Here is a 23,106-nt window from a genome sequence, read left to right on the forward strand (position 1 = left end):
ATTATTAGCACAGATTCTTAAAAAGAATTCCCACCCTCTGCCCCCTCCCCCCGCCTCTCCCCAAAGACAGCACTGCTAATGGGATAGAGGATGTTCCTTTTTCTTTTTCTTTTTTTCTCCTTTTTTTTTCTTTTTTTTTAAGACCGGAATCTGTGCACAACCAAGATTTTAAAAACCAATTGAAATCCAAATCCGAGTGCCAAGATTCACACAGAAGTTAATGTGGAGATTTGACTCCTTTAACATTCAAAAGAAACGTTATCTAAAGTTGCACTATCTTATTGTTTTAAAAGAGAAGAGGGAAATGCTCGATGTAATTTTTATTTGTCTGTGTTGTCCTTTCGATTGTGGATTTGTCATCGGCTCCAAAGGTATTTTACAGTGGGAGCAATAGGGGGAATGTCCTTCCCATTGGAAACGCAGGATAAACTCAGATCCAGCCTAAATCCTTACGATTCAAACTACCACTACAGGGACACTTAGAGGAAAGTCTTTGTTCTGTTCACATTCACTTGGAGGCAGTTATAAAAATCTGTCCTTGGTGTGCTAGATGAGAGGCATTTAAAATAGTAATTTAAACATCTATATATGTATGCGTGTGTGTGGAGGGGGGAACACTGTCCAATCAGATGTTCGGAGTGAGCTGTGTCAAGGGTGACTTTGTCATTTTACATTTGCATAGTCCATTTGCCAATCAGTAAGTCCAAGAGGGTCGTCCATGCAAATTAGCAGTTTTTCTTTTCTTTTTAAACACTTGTAAAACCTCTTGTCAGATTGCCTTTTAACCATGGACATTTTGAAAGCTAGATTGAGAACATAAAATACAACCATTTAAAATTAGTTTTTTATTAATTTGATGCGGGAGTATTGATAACCCTGAACCAACAGATTATATCTGATAAATAACAGGTTTTTTCTTTTATTTTATTTTCTTATGATTATTTTCCTTTTTTGCCGCAGAAGGTAGGGAATGAGTGGAGTAGAATAGTTTGACTCCCTTGTTACATTTCATGAAATACCTCCCCAACCTTTGCCCATATCTAAAAATAAAACATGCAAGGTACAGGTAGTTGCCAGACCAGCACTGCTTTGCGTCTGCCAATCAGATTCCCTTTCCGCCCTACAGCTCTCACCAGGCAGACGTTTTGTTTTTTTTCCTCCAGTCACTTCCACGTTATCCACGCCTGACTCCTGTCTCCCTCCATAAACGCCTACACATGCGGTACACTCGGCCAACGTCTTCTCGCTCCTCGATTACAGAATGGGCAGAAGATGAAGAAGAGAAATGGGGAAAAAGCAAAACTAGCTAAAATTAATTTTCACCCTCAGCAGTCATGTGTGAGGATTTTTCCTGTCAGTGTCAGTGTTATCAGGTTTTCTTGAACTGTGGTGATAAAAGGGCTGCTTGAGAGTCCTTCGATGACCTTCGTACCTAGCCTTTCCCTTGCGCATCGTTGCCTTCGACTCCGCTATTTCTCTGTCACTCAAACAGTATTAAAACAGTAATTGCACTCGCTCTTTCAGCCTGGCTCTGCCTTCTACACAATTTTGAAAAAAGGAAAATGCTTTCTGAGGTGGGTAGAGTAGGTTTAACACGTCGGGCTTGCCGATTTTGAAAACAAGCCGTTAAATTCAACGGACAAATTTGTGGGCCTCAACAATTTTCCAGCTAGACATCTATAGGCTATATGTCACGATTCGGGTGGGGCCAAGGTGCACTGCAGATTGCATTTTTCTAAATCTATATGCAGCAGAACACACTTCAACCAATTTAAGCCAAAAGTATATTTCATAAATGTTGAAATAATTGCATGGATTAAAATGTTTTCTCCGACTATCCCGACATTAAGTAACCACTTGCATCATGCTGTAGGCCTTTCACCTCACTATGCCTGTACGTGTTGCTTTTAGTTAATGCTTGCAGTGTCATCTGGCTACGAATGAATGTATGTGGCTTATTTGAAGGAAATTAGTGTAAAAACGGAAATGCCTCCTATTTATCGGCAGATAGTATCGCTACGCAAAGGTCATGAGTATTAGTTCACTTATCCAGCACCATTGGTCAAGTCAGCCTCGCAAGGTCCAAGTGCATTGCAGCACTGGTGCGTGATGACAAACATTTTACAGTGATATTCCCTGGATATAATTGGACTTTGTTTTTTGAAGGGATCTCCTTTTATTGCTGTTAAGAACAGTCGCACATAGCTACTCAAGTGGGAAGCGATAGGAAACATAACGAGTTTCCCCATTCTATACTTTTACAAGTTTTAAGAAACTGAAGAAAACCTGTTTTCTTGGTCTTGGTTCCTGATTTTGTTTACCTGGATTTTTTTTTACCTGGGTCCCATACATTGAGATAACAGCCTTTCGTTGCTTTGACACTGACGTAGGCTACTCCCTCTCTCGCATTCTGATCGGCTCCAGAGAGCAGTTTCGTTTGTCGTTTATATATCGCTGCTGCTACCCGCCGCTGCTGCTGCTGCTGTCGTCCGTCAGTTCCTCCCCTGTCCGCTTACCCCCATATAACCTGTTATGTGATAGACAATTATTTTACTGTTAGAAGCGGCTGTTCCCTTTGGTTTTTTCCCTCGTATTTGTTTTATTTTGTTTTATTTTTTTTATTGTTTTTGTTTTTGCTTGTTTGTTATGTCTGCTGTCGTAGCTAGCTACCTAACAAGGAGGAAAAAAAGTTTGGTTTTTGTTTTCTACGAGGAGGTTTGCATGTTACTATTATGTGAGCAATTAAGGTGCCTAATGTTCATGTATGAGCAGACATAGGAACCCACTTGCACTCAAAAAGCTCCCACCTTCCTTGTGCCTCACTTCCAACGGTGCTTTTTTCAGTAGTCTGTCTCTCTTTATGTTTATTTGTAAGGTGCTGTATATAACTTGAATATATTATGCACATATCCTACCCAATGGGTAGAAACCACAAAAAAAGACATTGTTAATAATGTAATATAATGTATAGATATAAAAAGAGAAAAACAATTTAACACGCCGGCATCGAATTTGTGAATGCCTACAAATGTGCTTTGTCTTTTGTAAACATGGAAAAAGGTTTGCAAAGTAACGCTTAAATATGAGTACAATAAAAGGAATACAAATTACTACGTATATTATTTTCCTATAAATAATAATCTGTTACAGTGAGGCTGAAACAAATGTTCTGAATTTAGGAAGTTAAAATTAGTTGCTTTTTTTCAGGAAATGATTATCTGCACCATAACGCTTGCTATATGTTCAAGTGACACTTATTTGGTTGGACCAGTATTACACACATTTAACCAGAGCAATGTTGTTGTTGTTGCTATTATTATTATTATTATTATTATTATTATGATGATTATGATTATTATATCAACCCTCATCCGCTGAAAAAAGACACACAAAGTTAAGAATTTATCTGGTTTGTAAATCATATAACAGACCAGTTCACTTACCTAGCTTCAGAGGATCTTTCTGCTCAGACTCTTAATAAATTGCTCCCATGAACACACTCTTAATGCCAAAATAACATGGAGAACATGTACCGAACATCCATGGGCATTAACACTGAACATTTTAACCTTAGTCTCACGGATGTTTGTTAACTGGAGGGTTTGTGCTGAAATGTGGGCTGTCAGTCATGTTGTGTGAAGTGTGGACAGGCTTGCAGTCTTCGCAGCCGCTGGGTGTGTGATTTGTTGGCCGTTGGTCATTTCCTGTTCAGAAGGCACCAGAGTGGAACTTGCTATGTGTGCACATGCAACCATATGGATTAGTATGCTTTCCGGGGGATTGCCAGTCCAAACAATTTGAATGAAATTGGGATGGGCCTTTACATTACAGAATACGTGGCATGCATTTCAGAGTTAATTTCTGCAAAGGGCACTTGGAAACAACTTTCAGTTTATCCATGTTTTATGAACGGATTAAAGTTATATGTGACCACTTAGGAAAAATCAATGACTTGAGGGAGATTCCACTTTGTTCTTCAGTCACGGTTAATCATTGAACAAGCACCATTTCTTTTCTTTTTTTATTGAGAAGCACACCCAAGACGTCTCACCTTTAGAGTAGAAGAGGTGAAGAGCTAAGCTTTCCACTGCAGTGAAATCAACCAACCAAAAACAAAGTGGGAGGATAATGCAGTTAAGCAAATTGTCATATGTTCTTTCTTTATATTTTATACATATTCAGTGTATGTGGTATATAGGAAAAAAAAAAGCATTTTAATTGCAGTCATTTATTTATATACTAAGGACTCCACTGTACAATAGCCGTTGAGCATGTTCATTCTAATCTCTAGGTAATGTACATAGCAATGCCATTCTTTTTTGTTTTTCAAAGCATTAAGCAAGTGGCAATTGTGTAGTTTTGAGAGATCTATTGTAATTCTTGTTCAAGCCACAGGCTGTACTCTTTGTTTTTACCTGCACTAGCTTGAAGAACTAACTTGGGCTAAGACTGATATCTTCAGTGCGTTCCTCTCTCCAGTTATCAGAAGTTTGTACACAACTGCTGACGGTAGCTGTTTTTAAATGTCCGTTCTTAAAATGTCACACCAGTTCTATATCTTTGGTCTTGACAGTTATCACAGGACTACTTCCATCATGGACTTTAACATTTGTTTTGCTTTATTTACAAAATAAGTTCATACAAACATTGCATACACATGTATACATGCATATATACCTACACATGTGGTTTGTCCTTACATATGTATGTATATATACATAAATTAAAACTTGTGTATTTTGCCTCTTTTTTTATTTAAGCAATTGTGATGTAATAGGTTTTAGGCCTAAGGTCTGTTATTGCAATACTTTTACAGAAAAGAAAAAAAAATCAAAAAATGTTGCTCTAAGTGCTGTTGTAGTCAAAGATTTTATGCTTGTACTTATGCTGTGGTCAAACTGCAGCAGAATTATTAAAACTTTAAAAAGAAACGTGGTGATGTGCCTTTTGTGATTCCTACAGGAGCTGCTCAATGGTTCAAGAAGCCAATTGATTGAGGCTGCGATGTTTGCATGCTCTGGTGCCAAAAAGCCACATAGTCACTCTGGGTGCCTACATGGGAAGGCGTGTATAGGAATGAAAATATATTCTCTGCAGCTCAGAAAATAAATTGGTCCCTGGAAAGTAATAGTTAGAATTTAGAATTACTGTCCAGAATGGTATACATTTTCCAGGGTAGTCATAGTTTTGAATTGGGGAAATTAGCTTTTTGCATGCATGTATGAGATACTGAAGTATTAAATACAGTGGGGTGAAAGTAAGTATTCAACATGACAACAATAATTTTATTAAACATATTTCCAGTGCTATTCACATGAAATTTAGACCACACATGTTAACTCAATGAAACTACACAGCTAACGAAATTTGAACCTTCCAATCCAAAGTGGAATGACAGAGGAAAAAAGTATGGCATGCTAACTGAAATTTATTTAATACTTTGTGGAGAAGCCTTTGTTTGCAATCACCGCTCGAAGACGCTTCCTATACAAAGAAACTAATCTGTCACAGCGATCAGGTGGAATTTTGGCCCATTCTTCAATAGTGCATTGCTTATTGTTTTCTTTGCGATGACTGTACTTGCTAATTCCAGGTCTTTCTGGAGTTCTATTCGAGTGGTCCTTGACTCTTGGGCTACACTTCTGACTAACTTTCTGACTGCCCGGGCAGAAACCTTGCGAGGAGCTCCTGTACGTGGCTAGTTGATGGTCGAGTGATGTTCCTTCCACTTGCAGATAATGGCCCCAATGGTACTTATAGGAGCATTTAGGTGTCGATAAATCTGTTGGTAACCAGTTCCATTACTATGCTGCTCAACAATCTTGTTGCAAAGGTCTTGGGGAAGCTCTTTGCCTCTCCCCATCACGAGATGTTTCTTTCATGACAGCTTGGTGATAAATGATCTGTTTACTTGCAATCAGAGGTAGGTAACTCCTGTTTCAAAGAGTGGAAGTACTACCCATGTACTTGCTCCACCTGCAAGCACTACCCCAGCTGATTCTCATTAGTACGAGTAGAACTAATTAGTGGAATCGGCTGTGTTCAATACTATTTTCCTGTTTTATTCCACTTTATTGCACAAAACCTTTTTTATGGTTTGGAATGTTACAATTGATTTAGCTGTGTAGTTTTAGTGAGTTAATACAAATGTCTGGTATACATTTCATGTGAATAGCTGCATTGGAAATATGTTTAATAGAATAATTGTCTAAGTGTCTAATACTTATTTCCCCCACTGTATATATACTGTTGCCCCTTTCATGCTATGCTATCAGAATGCAAATTAAAAACTTTACATTAACCTTTTTTCAGTCTATTAACTTTATAAAGCCATGGTTAATACACAGTGACAATGTGTACCAAAATAAATAAATATATTACATTATATGGTATTTACAAAGCTAATACCCTGCAAGAATACCATTGTACTGTAAAGGGCTACCCTACGATATACAGTCCCCTCCAAAAGTATTGGAACAGCAAGGCCAATTCCTCTGTTTTTGTAATACACTGAAAACATTTGGGGTTGAGATAAAAAGATGAACACAAGACAAGCGTTCAGAATTTCAGCTTTTATTTCCTGGTATTTACACCTAGATGTGTTAAACTACTTAAAATATAGCACCTTTGATATCAGACCACCCAATTTTTAGGTGAGCAAAAGTATTGGAACAGAGTATTTAAGTAAATTAAATAAATAACACTTAATATTTGGTAGCAAATACCTTGATAATTAAATCAAGTGTGTTTTCGGCCATTGTCTTGCTGTATGACAAATATCCTCCCAATTAGTTTGGACAAATTTCTCAGTAAGTTGGCAGACAGAATGACAGAATTCATCCTGCTGCTACCATCATGAGTTACATCATCAATAAAGATTAGTGAGCCCACTCCAGAAGCAGCCATGTAAGTCCAGGCCATGACACTTTGTCCGCCATGCTTCACAGATGAGCTTGTGTGTTTTGGATCATGAGCAGATCCCTTCTTTCTCCACACTTTGGCCTTTCCATTACTTTGGTAAAGGTTAATCTTGGTCTCATCAGTCCAATCTCATTTGTTCTAGAACTTTTTTGGCTCATCTCTGTACTGCTTTGCAAATTGTCATCTCGCATTCTGATTCTTACTGATGAGTGGTTTGCATCTTGTGGCATAGCCTCTATATTGCTGCTCTCTAAGTCAAACGGTTGATTGAGATTGTTTGTGATGTCACTGATGTTTTTGAGTTTTTCTTCACGGCTCTGACATTGTTTCTGAGCAAACTGCTGTTGTTCAGTACGCAAACGGTTTCTTTCTTTTTCAGGACATTCCAAGTTGTTGTACAAGCTACCACCTATGCCTGTGCAATGGCTTTGATTGATTTCTCCTCTTTTCTAAGCTTCAAAATGGCCTGCTTTTCTCCAAATAGCTCTTTGGTCTTCCATCTTTTAAAACACAAATGCAGTCTTCACAGGCAATACCGAAGGCTAAAACCAAGAGTAGACATTCAGAACTATTTATTGTTTAACCAATCAATCTAACAGGACAGATCTGGGCAACAAGAAACACCTGTCAGTCACATGTTCTTCTGCTCACCTAAAAGAAAAATGTAATACTGATTCAGTATTACATTTTTGTTTTGCTTGAAGAATTGTTTCCAATTCCAGTTTTCCCAAACTATTCATTGGTATACTTTTTATCCACAACATTTACTCCTTTTATCAATAGATTTAAAATCATATATTTTTCTGTGTGGTATGAAAAAAAGATTTGACTGATTTTCCTTTTTAATATAATGCCCAGGAGTAACATCAATATATGAGTGGAAGTATTTTTATTTTGCGGTGAAAAATGAATGGAACCCTATGGGGATATCTATAATTCCGCTCGAAAAGCCAGAGGGTGCTATTATTTCCGGAGCTGAGGTTGAGAACCAAAAGCTGGCCCCTTGCCTCGGGATCCAGCTTATGTTCTTGTGTCTACCAGCTGAGCCTTTTGGGAGCTCCAATGAGTCATTTCATTCGGTTGAATGACATGCCTAGTGGAAGAGTCCCTCCCCCCCCATATTTTCATGCAGACTGAAAACGCACCTTTTCAGACTGTACCTTATTCCTCCTTCCTGAACTTCCCCAATCCAATATTCATTTTATAAACTCTAATTACATTTTTTATTTTATTTATCTACACTTACTATGACTATTTATCATTTGTTACTGACCGCACTACATGCGAGTTTATGGAATTGATTCTTTTCACTTTTTGAGGAACTTATGCACTTACTAAGTCGTTTTGGATTAAAGGTGTCTGCTAAATGACTAAATTGTAATGTAAATAATTTGCGATGCTGAACAAGATCAAAGCAAGAGCGTATTGGAGACTGTGGAGGAAGAAGCCGGGACTGTTGTGGCCACCATTTTGTCAGCACAGCAAACACTTTCTCTCGTACAGCATCACTGCTTACAATGAATAAAACCAAAATAAAACCACATTTCTTGTACTTTTTATTCCTTGGGTAGAATCCCAATAACACTTGTAGCTGTATTAAAAGTTCTTAAACTTTTTAAACCACAGCCGCTGGGAGAAATGGGATGGATACAAAACCTGAGACAAAGCTAGTGCTGTGTTCCCAAATGAAATGTGAAACACTTAAAAAAGGCCTTTCTACGGGATCTCCTTAATACAGCCAACCCAGAGGGTCTTTGACAGGGTATAGTTGCTCAAAACCACCCTTCAGTCACCTCAGGCTCCTCAGCAAAATGTTACCGTATTTTCATGAGGAACCCTGTGTATTTAAAGCCGTTCCTTAAATTACTGCCACTGGTAGACTGTAGCTACAATCTACTAGATCTGATATGACTGACACTGAGCAATAATCAATGATTGAAACCCATGTCTGAATAGGCATCAATATCGGTATCATTTCAAACCTACGTTAATTGAACCATTAAGGATCTTGTATCCATATTGTCCTGCCCAAGTGCACTGTACAATGCCAGAAATGTATATTATGAAATATTAAAATGAGGTTAATTAGCATTAAACTGCGCATCAGGCTACATTTAATTTAACAGGTCTTACAGTACACTATTCCAAATCAGTCAATGAGTAGATATGCTTTAGTTTCTTAAATGTATATCAACAAAGAGTGACATTTACATGTATTGGCCGCCAGTGAACAATAAAGAAGCGTGTCACACTGTTACAAAAACAATTACTCTCACTGGCAATAGACAATCCGGAATGAACAAGACATTTCTTTAGTTAGTTCAACCAAATACCTTGCCACAAGCTTTTAATCAGCACCCTAAATGAGCTTTCTGTTAAATATCCATATTTAAAGCATAATCCCACCTCAAATGATCAGCCCATAGAAATTGTCATGATCATCATCCTAGTTTCTGCAATACACAGCTGGATGTGTCACATTAAATTGGACCAACTATTCTTAAGCTATTCTTATGCATTTTCTGTTTTTTAATTTTTGTGTGGAATTCCCCTTTAACAAATTCTTGGAGTATTAAAAAACAGTTCAGATCTGTTCAGTATAGTGCAATTACTTGAATTTCCACAGATCAAGCACAGCCATCATTTGATACTTTGTTTAGATTATATAATGAAGTGGGCATTCCATAGCTCTGAAGTAAAGCAAAATATAATCACTTTCAATAACATTCTATTCTACAGAACAATCCAGAATAAATCTGGGAAAAGGCAAATCTGTTTTAAAGTGGACAAATACAATCCCCTCCAAAAGTATTAGAACAGCAAGGTTAATTACTTTGTTTCAGCTATACACTGAAGACATTGAATTTGAGGCCAAAAGGTGTACGAGAGATCCGAACTTCAGATTTTATTTCCTGGTATTTTCGTCAAGATTTGTTAAACAACTTAGAACATATCACCTTTTGTGTCAGACCACCAATTTATTACGTCAGCAAAAGTATTGGAACATGTGACTGACAGTTCTCTTGTTGCCCAGATGTGTCCTGTTAGATTGATTGGTTAAACAATAAATAGTACTGAATGTCTACTGTTGGTTTTAGCCTTGTGTTTTGCCTGTGAAGACTGCATTTGTGTTAGAAAAGATAAACCAACATGAGGACCAGAACTGTCTTTGGGTGAAAAGCACACCATTTTGAAGCTTAGAAAAAAGGGGAAATCCATTGCACAAGCATTGGGAATAGCTTGTACAACAACTTGGAATGTCCTGAAAAAGAAAGACATTAGAGACATTAGAGGGGCGACATGGCTCAGGCAGTAAGAGCAGTTGTCTGGCAGTCGGAGGGTTGCCGGTTAGATCCCCCGCCCGGGCTGTGTCGAAGTGTCCCTGAGCAAGACACCTAACCCCCAAATGCTCCTGAAGAGCTGGTCGGCGCCTTGCATGGCAACCAATCGCCATCGGTGTGTGAGTGTGTGTATGAATGAGTGAATGAGAAGCATCAATTGTACAGCGCTATATAAATGCCAACCATTTACCATTACCATTTACATTGAACAGGTCGACCAAGGAAAATGACAGAAACATTGTGAATGTTGAGAGCTGTGTAGAAAAACCTGAAAACATCAGTCAGTGACATCACAAACATCTCCAGAGGGCAGGGGTGAAGGTATCTCAATCAAATGAGAAGCATCAATTGTACAGAGCTTTGGATAAAGGCGCTATATAAATGCCAACCATTAACTGTTTGAAGAAGGCCTAGAGAGCAGCAATATAGAGGCTATACCACAAGATGTAAACCACTCCTCAGTAGTAAGAGTAATTAGGCAAGATTCCAATTTGCAAACTGACTGATGAGACCTAGATTAACCTCTACCAAAGCGATGAAAAGGCTCATCTGTGAAACACAGCGGAGGAAGTGTCATGATGTAACTTATGATGGTAGCAGCAGGATGAATTCAGAGATCTACAAAAACATTCTGTCCGCCAGTTTACGGAGAAATGCAAAAATCCAATTCAATTGGGTGGAACTTCATCATGCAGCAAGGCAATGACTCAAAACACACTGCCAACACAACAAAAAAGTGGAAGGTTTTAGACTGGCCAAGTCAAATCACTAGACCCAATTGAGCATGCATTTCACCTCCTGAAGAGGAGATTAAAGGGAAAAAAACCCAGAAACTGAAAGAGGCTGCAGTAAAAGCCTGGAAAAGCATCACAAAAGAAGAATCCAACAGTTTGGTGATGTCAATGGGTGGCAGGCTTGATGCAGTTATTTCAAGCCACAGATATGCTACCAAATATTAAGTGTTATTTACTTTCATTTACTTACTCGCTGTTCCAATACTTTTGCTCACCTAAAGATTTGGGTGGTCTGATATGAAAGGTGCTATGCTCCAAGTAATTTGACACATCTAAATATCAGGAAATAAAAAAATGCAGAAGCCTTGTCCCTGTTCATATATTTATCGCAACCCCTAATGTATTCAGTGTATTGCAAAAACAAAGGAATTAGCCTTGCTGTTCAAATACCTTTGGAGGGGACTGTATGTAAATTCAGGCCTTAGAATAGGCTTCAGTTGTCTTAGCAAAGATTCATTTTAAAGTTGGTAGTGAACTACCTTTTATTTTCTAGATAGATGTTTTAGATGACAATTACTCCCTTTGAAGCTGTCAATTACAGTTGTGAGGGTAAGTACACATGGAAAACAAGCATTCATACAGCATACCCAGTAATCTTTCAGCTTTTTTCAGTTGTGAAACTGTCAGCAAAATCCCAAAATGGTGAAGCAATACCGATGCCAGAGAGAGGACACTGAAATTTGACATTCAATACATCATCTCCGGGACTGGGTTTTTTGCATTACCAGTCGGAATTGTTCAAGAAATATGTAAGCTCATTTCCCTGCAGTCACCTTAAGATAATTATTTGTGCACAGGATCGTTGTGCCAGCCAGCACATAAGGAGGATATTTGCTGGGATTAAAACAGGAATCACATGCATATTACACAATTAAACTGAGAATGCTGATTAACAGATATGGAGAGTCTGCTCTTCCAACTACAACTGAAGTTAGTCTGATTTTTTTCGGAAAGACACTTTGTCTTTGGTTTCCTGCAGTTTCTCTGACAGCTTGTCCTTGGTTTCCTCCATCCTCTCTGAAAAGCGTTCTTTGGTCTCCTCCATCCTCTCAGAGAACCTCCCCTTAGTTTCTTCCATCCTCTCTGAAAAGCGTTCTCTGGTCTCCTCCATTTTGTCCTGGAAGTACTCTTTGACCGGGGGCGGAGTAGAGAAGTAACCGTGCTTACGGAGGTATTTCACCGTGAGCGATGTTCCGCCCAATGTCACGGTGTACCTGGCTGGGGTGGCAATCTTCACAAACACAGGCACACATTACTTATCCGAAATAAAAATACTCATTTAAATCAATAATATTAACAAAATAGCAATAGGAGGGCTTTTCATTGACCTATCTCTGTATTCAATTTAGATTACAACAACCACAATCGAAAGTGTTTTCTTTATAAAACAATTCATAGTTAATCCATCCCCAAAGTGAATAAAAAATATTTTGTCAAATAAATGTATTACTAAATGGCAGCATAAAACCAGGGGCTCAATTTATCAAATTTGTCATGAGATCCATCGTAAAGTTGAGCATACACTCAAATCCATAATCCTGCATAGACATGGTGCTATAAAAGTTACATACACATCTATTGCATGTTTTGTTGAGAAATCATAAAGCATAAATCATACTTGCAGTGAGAACCATAATTAATTGGACAGTGACGCATTTTTGGTTATTTTGATTCTGTACTCTAGCACTGAGCTTGGAAGGAAACCATGATGTGGTTTAAGTGCAGATTGTCAGCTTTAATTTGAGAGTATTTTCATCCATATTGGATGAACCATTTAGAAATGACAGAACTGTTTGTACATGATCCCCCCATTTTAAAGGTGCTAAGAGTATTTGTGAATTGGCTTCACAGATGTGTTTCGTTAGGCAGGTGGATTAATTTGTGTTGTTAGTGAATGCAGAAGAGAGCTGTAGACGTTCTAGTCTTTGCAATTGTCTTTGAAGATTGTTGTTGGGGTATGACAACATGAGGAAGACAGCAGTGTCTGTCATTCTCGGCTGCTTCTGAATAGTAAGGTATATTCAATCGCTTGCTTGGTGCAGATATATGAAAGCTCTTAGTATATGCTCTTGATTCTACGCTCTTTGGAGTCAGTTATTGGCATTTGTCAACATGAGGCCCATAGTTGTGCCAATGACAGTCAAGGGAGCTATTGTGAGGCTGAGTAATAAAAAAAAATATCATTGGCTAAACAATAGGTAAAGCTGTACTGCGTGTACTATTTATATTTATACCATTTATTTTTGTTGTTATAGTCATGTAAAACTAAAACTGGTTTTGGTATTGGTGTTGGTCTCACCTGCCTTAACTTATTGTAAATAGTTGTTTTTATTGAATGCAATCATTTGCTGTTACTAAGCAATTAAAATGTAAAAAATAAAAAAGGCTAAAATAAAAACTCGGGCAACAAAAGTGCCAGGGCTGGTTCCTGTTTGTGGCTTGCAATGCAAATTACAGGTAACCCACTTTCAATTTTAAATGCAATAAAGCACAAAGCTTAGTGAATGTATAGTCTGTGAGTGAACCTGTGCATACACACAGCTGATAAATGAAGCCGGGATCAAATCCACGCCTTCCTGTTTCAGAAAGACAATGGCCATGTCTGAAACAAGTTGTATACTCAATAGTGGGCAAGGGTGCCATTTCGGGCCATTGTCTACGCAGATTTATTCCCTTAGACTTTTTAAATACTAACGTGACGATGGTTGCACAACTTTTAAATTCACCCACAAGTGCATGGGGAGGATAAATACCGCAAATTTGCTTATTAACACACTGAAAAAGCTAAAGTTTTAGTTGGCAGACCTTCATTGGAGACGTCTGCCAAATGCCATGTTAGCACCTTTTAATGTTGTAATAAATGAGGTTATATTTGAAAGACATTTGTGTGAGGAAATCTGATACATTTCAGCCACTGCGCTTACCTTATACATGGCATAGGCAGTCAGCGCATAGCCACTCTGAGAGTCCCTCAGCATGCCAACAACTGTTTCAGGCAAACCAATAAACTCCAGAAATGGAACCACATTCACACCCCTTGCAAGAAAAAACAAAATAAAAAACCTTGTTAAACAAAGAAAGCACGCACAATTGGCACATACAATCGGAACTTGCAGGTAAAGTGAGCAGCAGCACATTTTGAGTAATTTGAGACTTTTAGAACAAATAAAAGCTGTATGTATTCAAAGAACCTGTCTACAGTAGCCTACAGCAGGGGGTGTCCAATCCTATCTAAAAACGGCAGTGGTGGACAAAGTACAAAAATGCTGTACTTGAGTAAAAGTAGAAATAGCCAAGTAAGATGTTACCAAGGGTAAAAGTAGAAGTAGCCAAGGCTACTCTATGTAAAATATCTACTTGATACCTTGATACTTGTACCTGCTTTTAAATGTACTTAAGTATCGGAAGTAAAAGAACTGAGTACATTTAAAAGCAAGTACTTTTGTACTTATACTCAAGTATAAATTTATATAGAGTAGCCTAGGCTACTCAAGTACAGCATTTTTGTAGTTTGACCACCACTGGAAATGGGCTTGTTGTGGGCACACATTTTTGTTTTAGCCCAGCACCAAGACACTTGATTCTACTTGAAGACCATGATTAGTTAATTTGTTGAATCAGATGTTGTAGTAGTGGGCTAAAACAAAAGCTACACTGTATATTTTTAGATACCATTGGTCTAGACTGTTTGGCCAATTTTCCATGCTGAAACTATTACCTGAACACGCCAGTTTTACAGGGGTTCTAGGGTGAAGAAACCAATTTGCTACTCTTCTATCCACACAAGAGTGGAACAAATGGTTCAAGTAAAGGAGTAATAAAACTACACAGACATGATCAATAACTTAAGGCATTTTGACTCGCAATAAAGACATGTCTACAGAAGTGGTATTCACTCTTGTCCATTGGAGAGCTGCAGAGTGGGCCCTTGTTGTGTACCCATTAAAGTCATACTGAAGGTGAGGTGTGTTAACTGCACTCAGCTGCCTTACTTCATAAGTTAACAGCTAATTAGCAACATAAAGCCTGCACACCTTGCAGCTAAATATGAATGCTCTATGTGAAGCAGCACACAGCAAAACAGTTCTTCAATTAAGAGGCACTTCAATCAATAAAAAATGAATTTGTGAAAAAGCTCATTTGCCGTATAGACCCATGTTCTGGCAGCAATTTTGTCTCTCTCATTCACAAATTAGGTAAAGAGGTGGCAGATTGCGAGAAAGGAGTGATATTACTCACTTCATGGCACTGTAATAGAATGCTCCAAACCACATGGAAGAAGTCAGAAAATGCACTGGGATCATCACTTTTCCATACTGTTTGAAAGTCTTCTTGAACCTCTGGACAAGGCCAATGGACTTGTCCTGGAGGGGATCCACCTCCGCAGAGTCCTCTGGCGGCGCTGCGTGGGCCTGTGCCGGCTCTGCTGTGTGCTGTGGGCCTGTGCTGGCCTGGTTCTGGGGTGGGACGGGTTGAGGTTCCTCCTCAGCCTTCGACTTGTGCGGTGTGAAAGCCCTCACTGCCACCGAGGTACTCACCCAGCGAGAGTGGGGAGCTGTCTCCCCAGTGCACCGGACTGCCGCGGGCAGGCATTTTACACCAGGGCCCTGGAGCACATGGTGCAATGTGCCGATCTGCCTCACGGCCCTCTGGGACAGGAGACGTAGCATCTCCCGTCACTTTGACCAGCAGTCACTGTAAGCAGCATCAACGCCACAAGTAAGTAAGGACATCAGAAAAGTAAGCTTCATACTTCGGGAGTTTATTTAATCAAAGACGATTCCATCACTGGGGAGAGATTGTAATTCACAAAACACATTCTAATATTTAATGCAGGTGCACGGAGGCTGAATACTAGGAAGATGAAAATAGAAAAACACCTATATTTTACTACAACAACAAAAACAGTGCTTCAAACTAAAATAGGTTTGAAGCATTTAGAATGTTTAAAGACGAATGCCATGACTAAGCTGGACAGAAATAAACTAATGATACAATTCTGAATGTACAGCTATTCACTTCAAGTGCATATTCTAACGTTTGTAGCGCTGGAAACTACCAAATACTAACATGTAAAGGCGCGGGATCGGTTCGCACTAGAAAAAAATTAAACATAAAACAAGATTCGTCAGTTATATATTTAAAAAGAAAAAAGTTAAGACAGTAACCTCACCTGAAAGAACTGCTCAAACCCATAGACGCACAAGCTGAAAAAAACATTCACATTTTAATTCATATGAGATGTTATTTAATTGAACAATGTAGATACATAGCTAACGTCAGCTAAGTTCTAATACAGATATGTAGAAACAATGTGCATGACAATACATTTGCAAACGTTAACCTTCAAAGAAATTGTCTATAAATGTTAGCTACGACAAAAATAAACCATTCAACACGACACATCAAATTAGCTAGTGAGGTCACTAGTTCCAGCTAACTATCGTGGAGGTCGCAAACCGCTAGTTAGCTGGATACTTCGGAAGACAAGTGCATAAATAGACTAGCTAGCTACATTAGCAACAACATTGTTTCCAGGTTTACAGCAGTTCAGGCCCGATCCTGAACACTTGCCAATTTACCTAGCTAGCCAGTTAGCGAGCTAGCCAACTAATCTGATTTTCAGTAAATTAACATTTGTAGTCCATATCGCATTAGCATATCCCAAAACACACAAAAAAAAAGCATACATTCACTTGTAAGAAGCTTGGTCTTGTACGATGATGAAACATTTCAACTCCACTTGTAGGGTCACCATGCGTGTCCCTTCTGTCATTCAGATAACTGTATGGCTAAAATGAATTCACCCACATGGCATTTGGATGCCTACAGTAGTCTGGGAAATGTAGTTCACACAGTGCACGCGCCTTTAAAGCTAACGCGAAGTACTCACCATTTAACTCCACTTCCCAGTGCTTACCTAGAAGTGTTTTTTTTAATGCTTTCTGAAAAACGGATGGAACAGGAAGTACTGTAGTTATGAGAGCATTGCACAGGGCTATTCTTCAGAGACGGAAGAAAATAGCTTCGTACTGTAATTTGTTTGGCTTAGTGCCGAGTGGCGCATCAGATGAGATCTCACTGCCACTTTTTACATACATAGGATATATATTGTGAATGTAGCCTACACAGTAAATCATTCCTATTCCTGGATTTATTGCTGTGGGCTCTATACATTTTTTATTTATCTTTAAATAATACTTATTCTTATATAGACTCGTAAAAACAAGTTATCACATGTTCGTGTGTGCATGCGTTTTCACAGAGTTTGCAGCCACCTCCTTTGAAAATATGGCGTCGTGGCTGTTTTTAATAGTTTTTCTTTTTTTAGTTTTCGAGCTTTTGATCTTCACAAAATCCACTGTCCCGCGTTTGCCTTTTTCTGATATGTTATGTATGTGCCAGCAGATGGCGCCATCTGATTGGATATTTCCATAGGTTACGTTGAATGGATAACAAGGTAAGCATGAGGGAGAAATAACATAAAACACAATACGATTTTAATTAAAAATTATTTTGGTGTTTTTTAATTATTTGTTTTAACACATCTGATATATTCATGTGATAGTACAGTCTCAGGCATTGAAGGCATCTATCTGATAAAACACGGTCTGTTTCTAAATGCCTTGAGGCAGCGGAACTGAACCAGTGTTAAGAAATGTAATTTGTGCAAATACTTCAGTGGGATGCTTTTCGTAATCTATGTTCAGCAATGTGTATGACAGCGATAATATGGTGCCTGTCCGCCGAGGGGCCTGTAAGCAATTAAAAAATGAAAAAATGATCTTGGCCCCGATTCTGCATATTCTCGAGTTCTCCCTCTTGAAGTAACCGATTACTTGCTGCGCAAGTAAGTAATTAAGTAATTAAGAAATGAAACAATGAATAATGAAAAGCCTGCTCAGTGCTCTATGCTAACTTTTTTTTTAAGGAGCACATGAGCTCCTAAGTTGAAAAATGTAGCAGCACACTAATGCATCCTATCACTAATGCACCCCATTAGAACTATTTGGTTTGATATGGTTTAGAGGTAAAATTGTCCTTAGGTGCCCACAACCATTTCTTCCAGCAACAACATCGTTTTCCCAGTTTTCCTGATCAAGCCTAATCCGTTTTATCTTCAGCAGATTGACATGACAAAACATGTGATTGTCAGTTGAAACGGAATACATCGGAAATTTGAATCAGAATGAACTCCAAGTTTTGTTTTGGATGCAGTCTGGCAAATGCACCATGAATGACAACGTGTTGTTTTCAATAATGCCAGTGTGTATATACATCCTCCATCGGACATGGTGTTTTGGTCTTATTTACTTCTGATTTCATGAGATTTTATATGAGAAATCGCCTCACACCGTTGATGTGCTAAAAGATAAATGGGAATGCATAGTCACGCGCAAGACAGCAAGGAGAGTGTTGCGAGAAGTTATTCCCTTTTAGCCATGAAAGTAAACAATTAATTCAATTGATGAAACACCCACCCACTGGCGTGCTGATTTTGACATACAGATCAAGTATGGAATAAATAAGAGATCTATTTATGCAAACACTTTGTCCAATGATGGCATAGATCATCAGATCTGCAGGGATGGGTACATTTCATAACTTACTGCAGGAAATTAAACAAAGAATTACTTGTATCCCCCCCCCCCCCCTAGACCGACCAAAAAAAGGGCTAAATGCCTAAGCACAATAATGGATGTATGTCTCAAATGAGTCTAGCCAGTAAGTTTTGCCAGGCTAAATTTCGCTCCAGAAGTTATCACACATTGTCACCCTGTCCTAAATGACCAGAAACACTAGTGTAATGAAATGAAATGTAGACAAAGTGGTGACATTACTCTCGGGTTGGTATATTCCCCAAATCAGGCACAGAATAAATTTTTGCACCATTCTTTGCAAACTCTAGAGACTAGTGTGAAAATACCAGGAGATCAGTGGTTTCTGAGATACTGAAACCACCCTGTCTGACACCAACAATCTTTCCATGGTCAAAGTCACTTAAATCAAATGTTTTTCCCATTCTGATTGATGTGATGTGAACATTACCTGAAGCTCCTGATCCGTATGTACATGATTGTATGCATTGCACTGCCGCCACACAATTGTCTGATTAGATACTCGAATGAATAAGTAGGTGTAATAACGTTAAAATGTTCCTAATAAAGTGCTCAGTGAGTGTATATGAAAATTGCAACAAAAAGGAACAGAATGTGAAACTGGATATATGTTCAAATTAAAATGATTGGCATAACCGTAGATCTGCTGGTTCGAACTTACAAAATTTACTGTTTCCCAGTTTCCCATCTTTGATCATAAATAAATGTCAAACCAACTGTTAAAATGCATTATACCATGGTCTTTGCATCAGGGTTGGCAGGAGTGTAGCTAAGAATTCTGGGACCCCTGAAGTAAAATATTGCTCTGTGCCCCCTGTTTTTAATATAATGTGGGCCCACAAGCTACGGCCCCTAGAATTATCAACAACTTTCACCCCACTAGAAACAGGCCTGTTGGTTGGTTCTTCTCCTCCGTGCTGTAGGTTAAAGCCCTTTAATGCACAACTCATCATTGATTATCCTAACATAACGCCTACTGAAAGAAGAGCTGCTCGGTAGCAGTTTTGCATGACTAACAATCCACAGATCACATAGCCAGCGGCTTTGATTAGTATTGCAAGCATGAACACACTTGAAAGCCGCTCGGTTCTTTTTTTACGGCTCTCATATGATCGGAGATTACGGGTTCATATATAGAAATAGATCTGTCTGGTTTATGACGATCATTGGATCAAACATCCTCAGAATTCCTAACATTACTGTATTTTTTTCTTCTGAAGGACTTAAAACCGACTGAATGAACTGCAATACTTGTTAAATCACATAATATACAGTGTGGTGAAAAAATTTGGCCACCCCTGGTTTAAATGTCTGTTACAATGAATCTCTACGTGATCGAAAGCAAACCTGGTACAGAGTTAAACATGAAACCTTTGTGCAAATTCTAAAGCAAGATTGCTTTTTATTTTCATTTTGTACTGTTTATAAATGATAAAAAAGGAAAAGAGCCCTGTGCACCCTTTTGGATTATTCTTTGTTACTTTTTAAAAAGATGATGACCAGTATAATTCCAGGGCTGAACTTTTTATTGTGAAGTAACTCCATGCCTTCTAAATTGTCCAACTACGGTGGCTATTCTGTCTGGTGTTTCTGCCTGTCATTGGTTCCTCTAAACAGTCCAAGGATATCAGAATGAAGTTCATTTCCACCAAGAAGGAGAAAGCTACAAAAACTCTCTCAATGTTTCAAACTACCTATTTACACTGTCAGAAACATTAGAAAATGGAAGATAAATGGAACAATCGAAGTCAAGGCAAGCTCTGGAAGACCAAGACAGATTTCAGATAGAATGGCCCAAGACCTGGTGAGAAATGCTCAGAAGAACTCACACATCGTTACAAAAGAGGTGCAAAAAACAGTTGCAGACACAGGTCTAGCTGTTCACAGAACAACAATTCAACATACTTTAAACAACAAAGACTTGGCAGATTTGCCAGAAAGAACAACCTCATTAAAAGTTTAAGCATCTGAAGTATGCAACAAAAAAAAAAGCCTGAAGCCTTTTGGAACAATGTGCTTTGGACTGACAAAACCAAAATTGAACTTTTTGGCCACCACCAAAGAAGGGATGATTGGAGAAAAAAGGTTGAAGCCTCTGTAGAGAAGAACACCTTGCCAACTGTGAAGCATGGAGGTGGATCCATTATGCTTTGGATTTGTGGAAGGAAGAATGGATTCCACCAAATATCAACACATTCTAGAGGCTAACATTTGAAGTTCAGTCCAGACATTGAAGTTGAAGAGAGGTTGGGTATTCCAGCAAGACAATGATGCAAACCATACCTCGATATCAAACATGAAGTACCTCCTGGAAAGACATGAAGGTTTTGGAATAGTCACCATGGTCCTCAGACTTCAATATTATTTAAAATCTGTGGAGAGATCTCAAACATACCGTACATGCAAGGAGGCCAAAGAATATTTCTGAGCTAGAGGTGTTCTGCCAGGAGGATTGGGGACACATTCCAAAACCAAGAATTGAAAGACTCTTAGCTGGCTGCAGGAAGCGTTTAACCATTTAGAGGTCAGATTCGCTTCTGTTCACTTAGATATTAATTGTAAAAGGTTTTTTGACCAGGGTCATTTTTGCACACCACTGTTTTTGGGGGCCATTTCAAAAATCTTCCAACATTCATGGCTGTTTTAAAATAGTTTTACATTACATTAATGGCATTTTATGACACTCTTATCCAGAGCAACGTACAGTTGATTAGACTAAGCAGGAGACAATCCTCCCCCGGAGCAATGCAGGGTTAAGGGCGTTGTCAAGGGCCCAATGGCTGTGCGGATCTTATTGTGGCTACACCAGGGATTGAACCACCAACCTTGCGGGTCCCAGTTATGTACTTTAACCACTACGCTACGGGCCGTTTTCTATTATAGATGCCTTTAAGTTTACTTGTAGTTTTTCCACCTCATTGTCAATTAAGTTTTTCTTAATGACTTTGGCCCAATTTTCGAATGACAATTAAAGTTCTCAAAACAATGAGTGAAAACCTCCACATCATAACATCACTTGTTCACAGCAGAAAACCATTTCCATGACTTTACACCTAGTAGGGAGTAGGTGTACATTTCAAGTTGTGCCTTAACTCTACGTCGGAACTAAAATTAAGTTATGGCGTGACTCTGAATTTAAGTTTAAACTAGCCTACGTTTGAATACGTTAGGCTATAGCTACTGGTGCAGCAGGCTGCTGTTGATGTTGAGATACCAGTGGGAGAGAAGCACCATGTGAACACATTTCAGCTTCAGAATCCCAAACAGGTTGCTCAGGCTGCAGTGTTTCCTGAAATAACTCAAATTTGCTTCAAGGTTTTTAAAGGCCCACACGCATATTTTTAGTGCTTTTGAGCTTTTCATATCATCCTGGAGCTTTCGATTTGTGTTCCATACTGGTCCAAGTAAAACCAAGTTTGGTAGAAGTATGCATATTTTACAGTCTAACTGCTATTTTTCCAATATGTTTTTGCCTAATTATCAGATGAGGTTGCTAAACGATAGCACAGGAGCTGACCGCAGGAGGCGGAGGGGAACGCTGGGGACGGGGTTAAGGACTTTTTAGAACTTTTAACAAAACCGACATCGCTGCTCTTTGTGAACGTTTTGTAGGCGTTTTCGATACTAAACCAGAAAGAGAACACTGTTGAGTGTGGGCCTTTAATTGCTGTTGTCAATAGACACCCATCTCAGCAAAAACATTTTTAAAATTCTCTGCCAGATGCCCATAAGTCATTTTCTGGGGTTAGTTAATAGTATTTCTCCTCATTCAAACTGTCTGGTCACATTGGAATGGCGCTGCATAGACATAGGCAAATAAATTAATTTAACCAATATCTTGTTAAAATATAGAAAACTTGTTAAGTGAACACTGCTTTCTGGATTGAGGACATCTTTGGTTAGAAGCACTGAGCATTCATGAATGATGCTATGTTATAATGAACCCTGCATCTGCATAGGATGTGATAGAGGTCACAATAATGCCCTATCACAAATCTGACCAGGGACACCTCATTAGCACGGAGCGTAACCTTCTCATTAATATTCCTACTGGGCTCTGCTCAGCAGAGTATATGTTCCATGGTATATTTCATTAGCTCGATGGCTGTTTCTGTTTGATCATTCTAGTAGAAAACCATTTTTATCTCACACAAATCCCCCCATATCCTTATTCAACTCATGGTGTGCTGGAATCCAGTGGGAAAAAAAAAATCCTGGAGCAATCTTCATTTCTGAGTGGAAGAGATTAACTCCAGTAATTGCTCAGTTAGCTAATACAAACAACAAAAGAAGCGTATTGGCCAAACATGGTCAAAAGTTTCTTTTTAAGTGTGTCTTTCATGATAAAAATACAATTCTGAGACTGTTGGCTGTGTGGATCAAGCTCTGTGGGAAAACTACTCACAGCTCTGTACATCTACAACTGAATGT

The 23,106-nt window shown here is 38.7% G+C and overlaps 1 protein-coding gene across 1 annotated transcript; it reads right to left on the reverse strand.

Moving 5' to 3' along the window:
* Nucleotides 1-8,464: 8,464 nt before the first annotated feature.
* fam210ab (family with sequence similarity 210 member Ab) lies at nucleotides 8,465-16,865 on the reverse strand. Its single transcript, XM_061227308.1, has 5 exons — nucleotides 16,747-16,865; nucleotides 16,230-16,263; nucleotides 15,296-15,751; nucleotides 13,981-14,092; nucleotides 8,465-12,287 (listed from the first exon to the last, which is right to left on the reverse strand). The coding sequence occupies exons 3-5, from the start codon at nucleotides 15,724-15,726 to the stop codon at nucleotides 11,988-11,990; spliced, it is 843 nt and encodes a 280-aa protein (XP_061083292.1). The 5' UTR covers nucleotides 15,727-15,751; nucleotides 16,230-16,263; nucleotides 16,747-16,865; the 3' UTR covers nucleotides 8,465-11,987.
* Nucleotides 16,866-23,106: the final 6,241 nt, after the last annotated feature.

The sequence above is a fragment of the Conger conger genome, chromosome 1 (genome assembly GCF_963514075.1).
Source record: "Conger conger chromosome 1, fConCon1.1, whole genome shotgun sequence".
Lineage (NCBI taxonomy): Eukaryota > Metazoa > Chordata > Actinopteri > Anguilliformes > Congridae > Conger > Conger conger.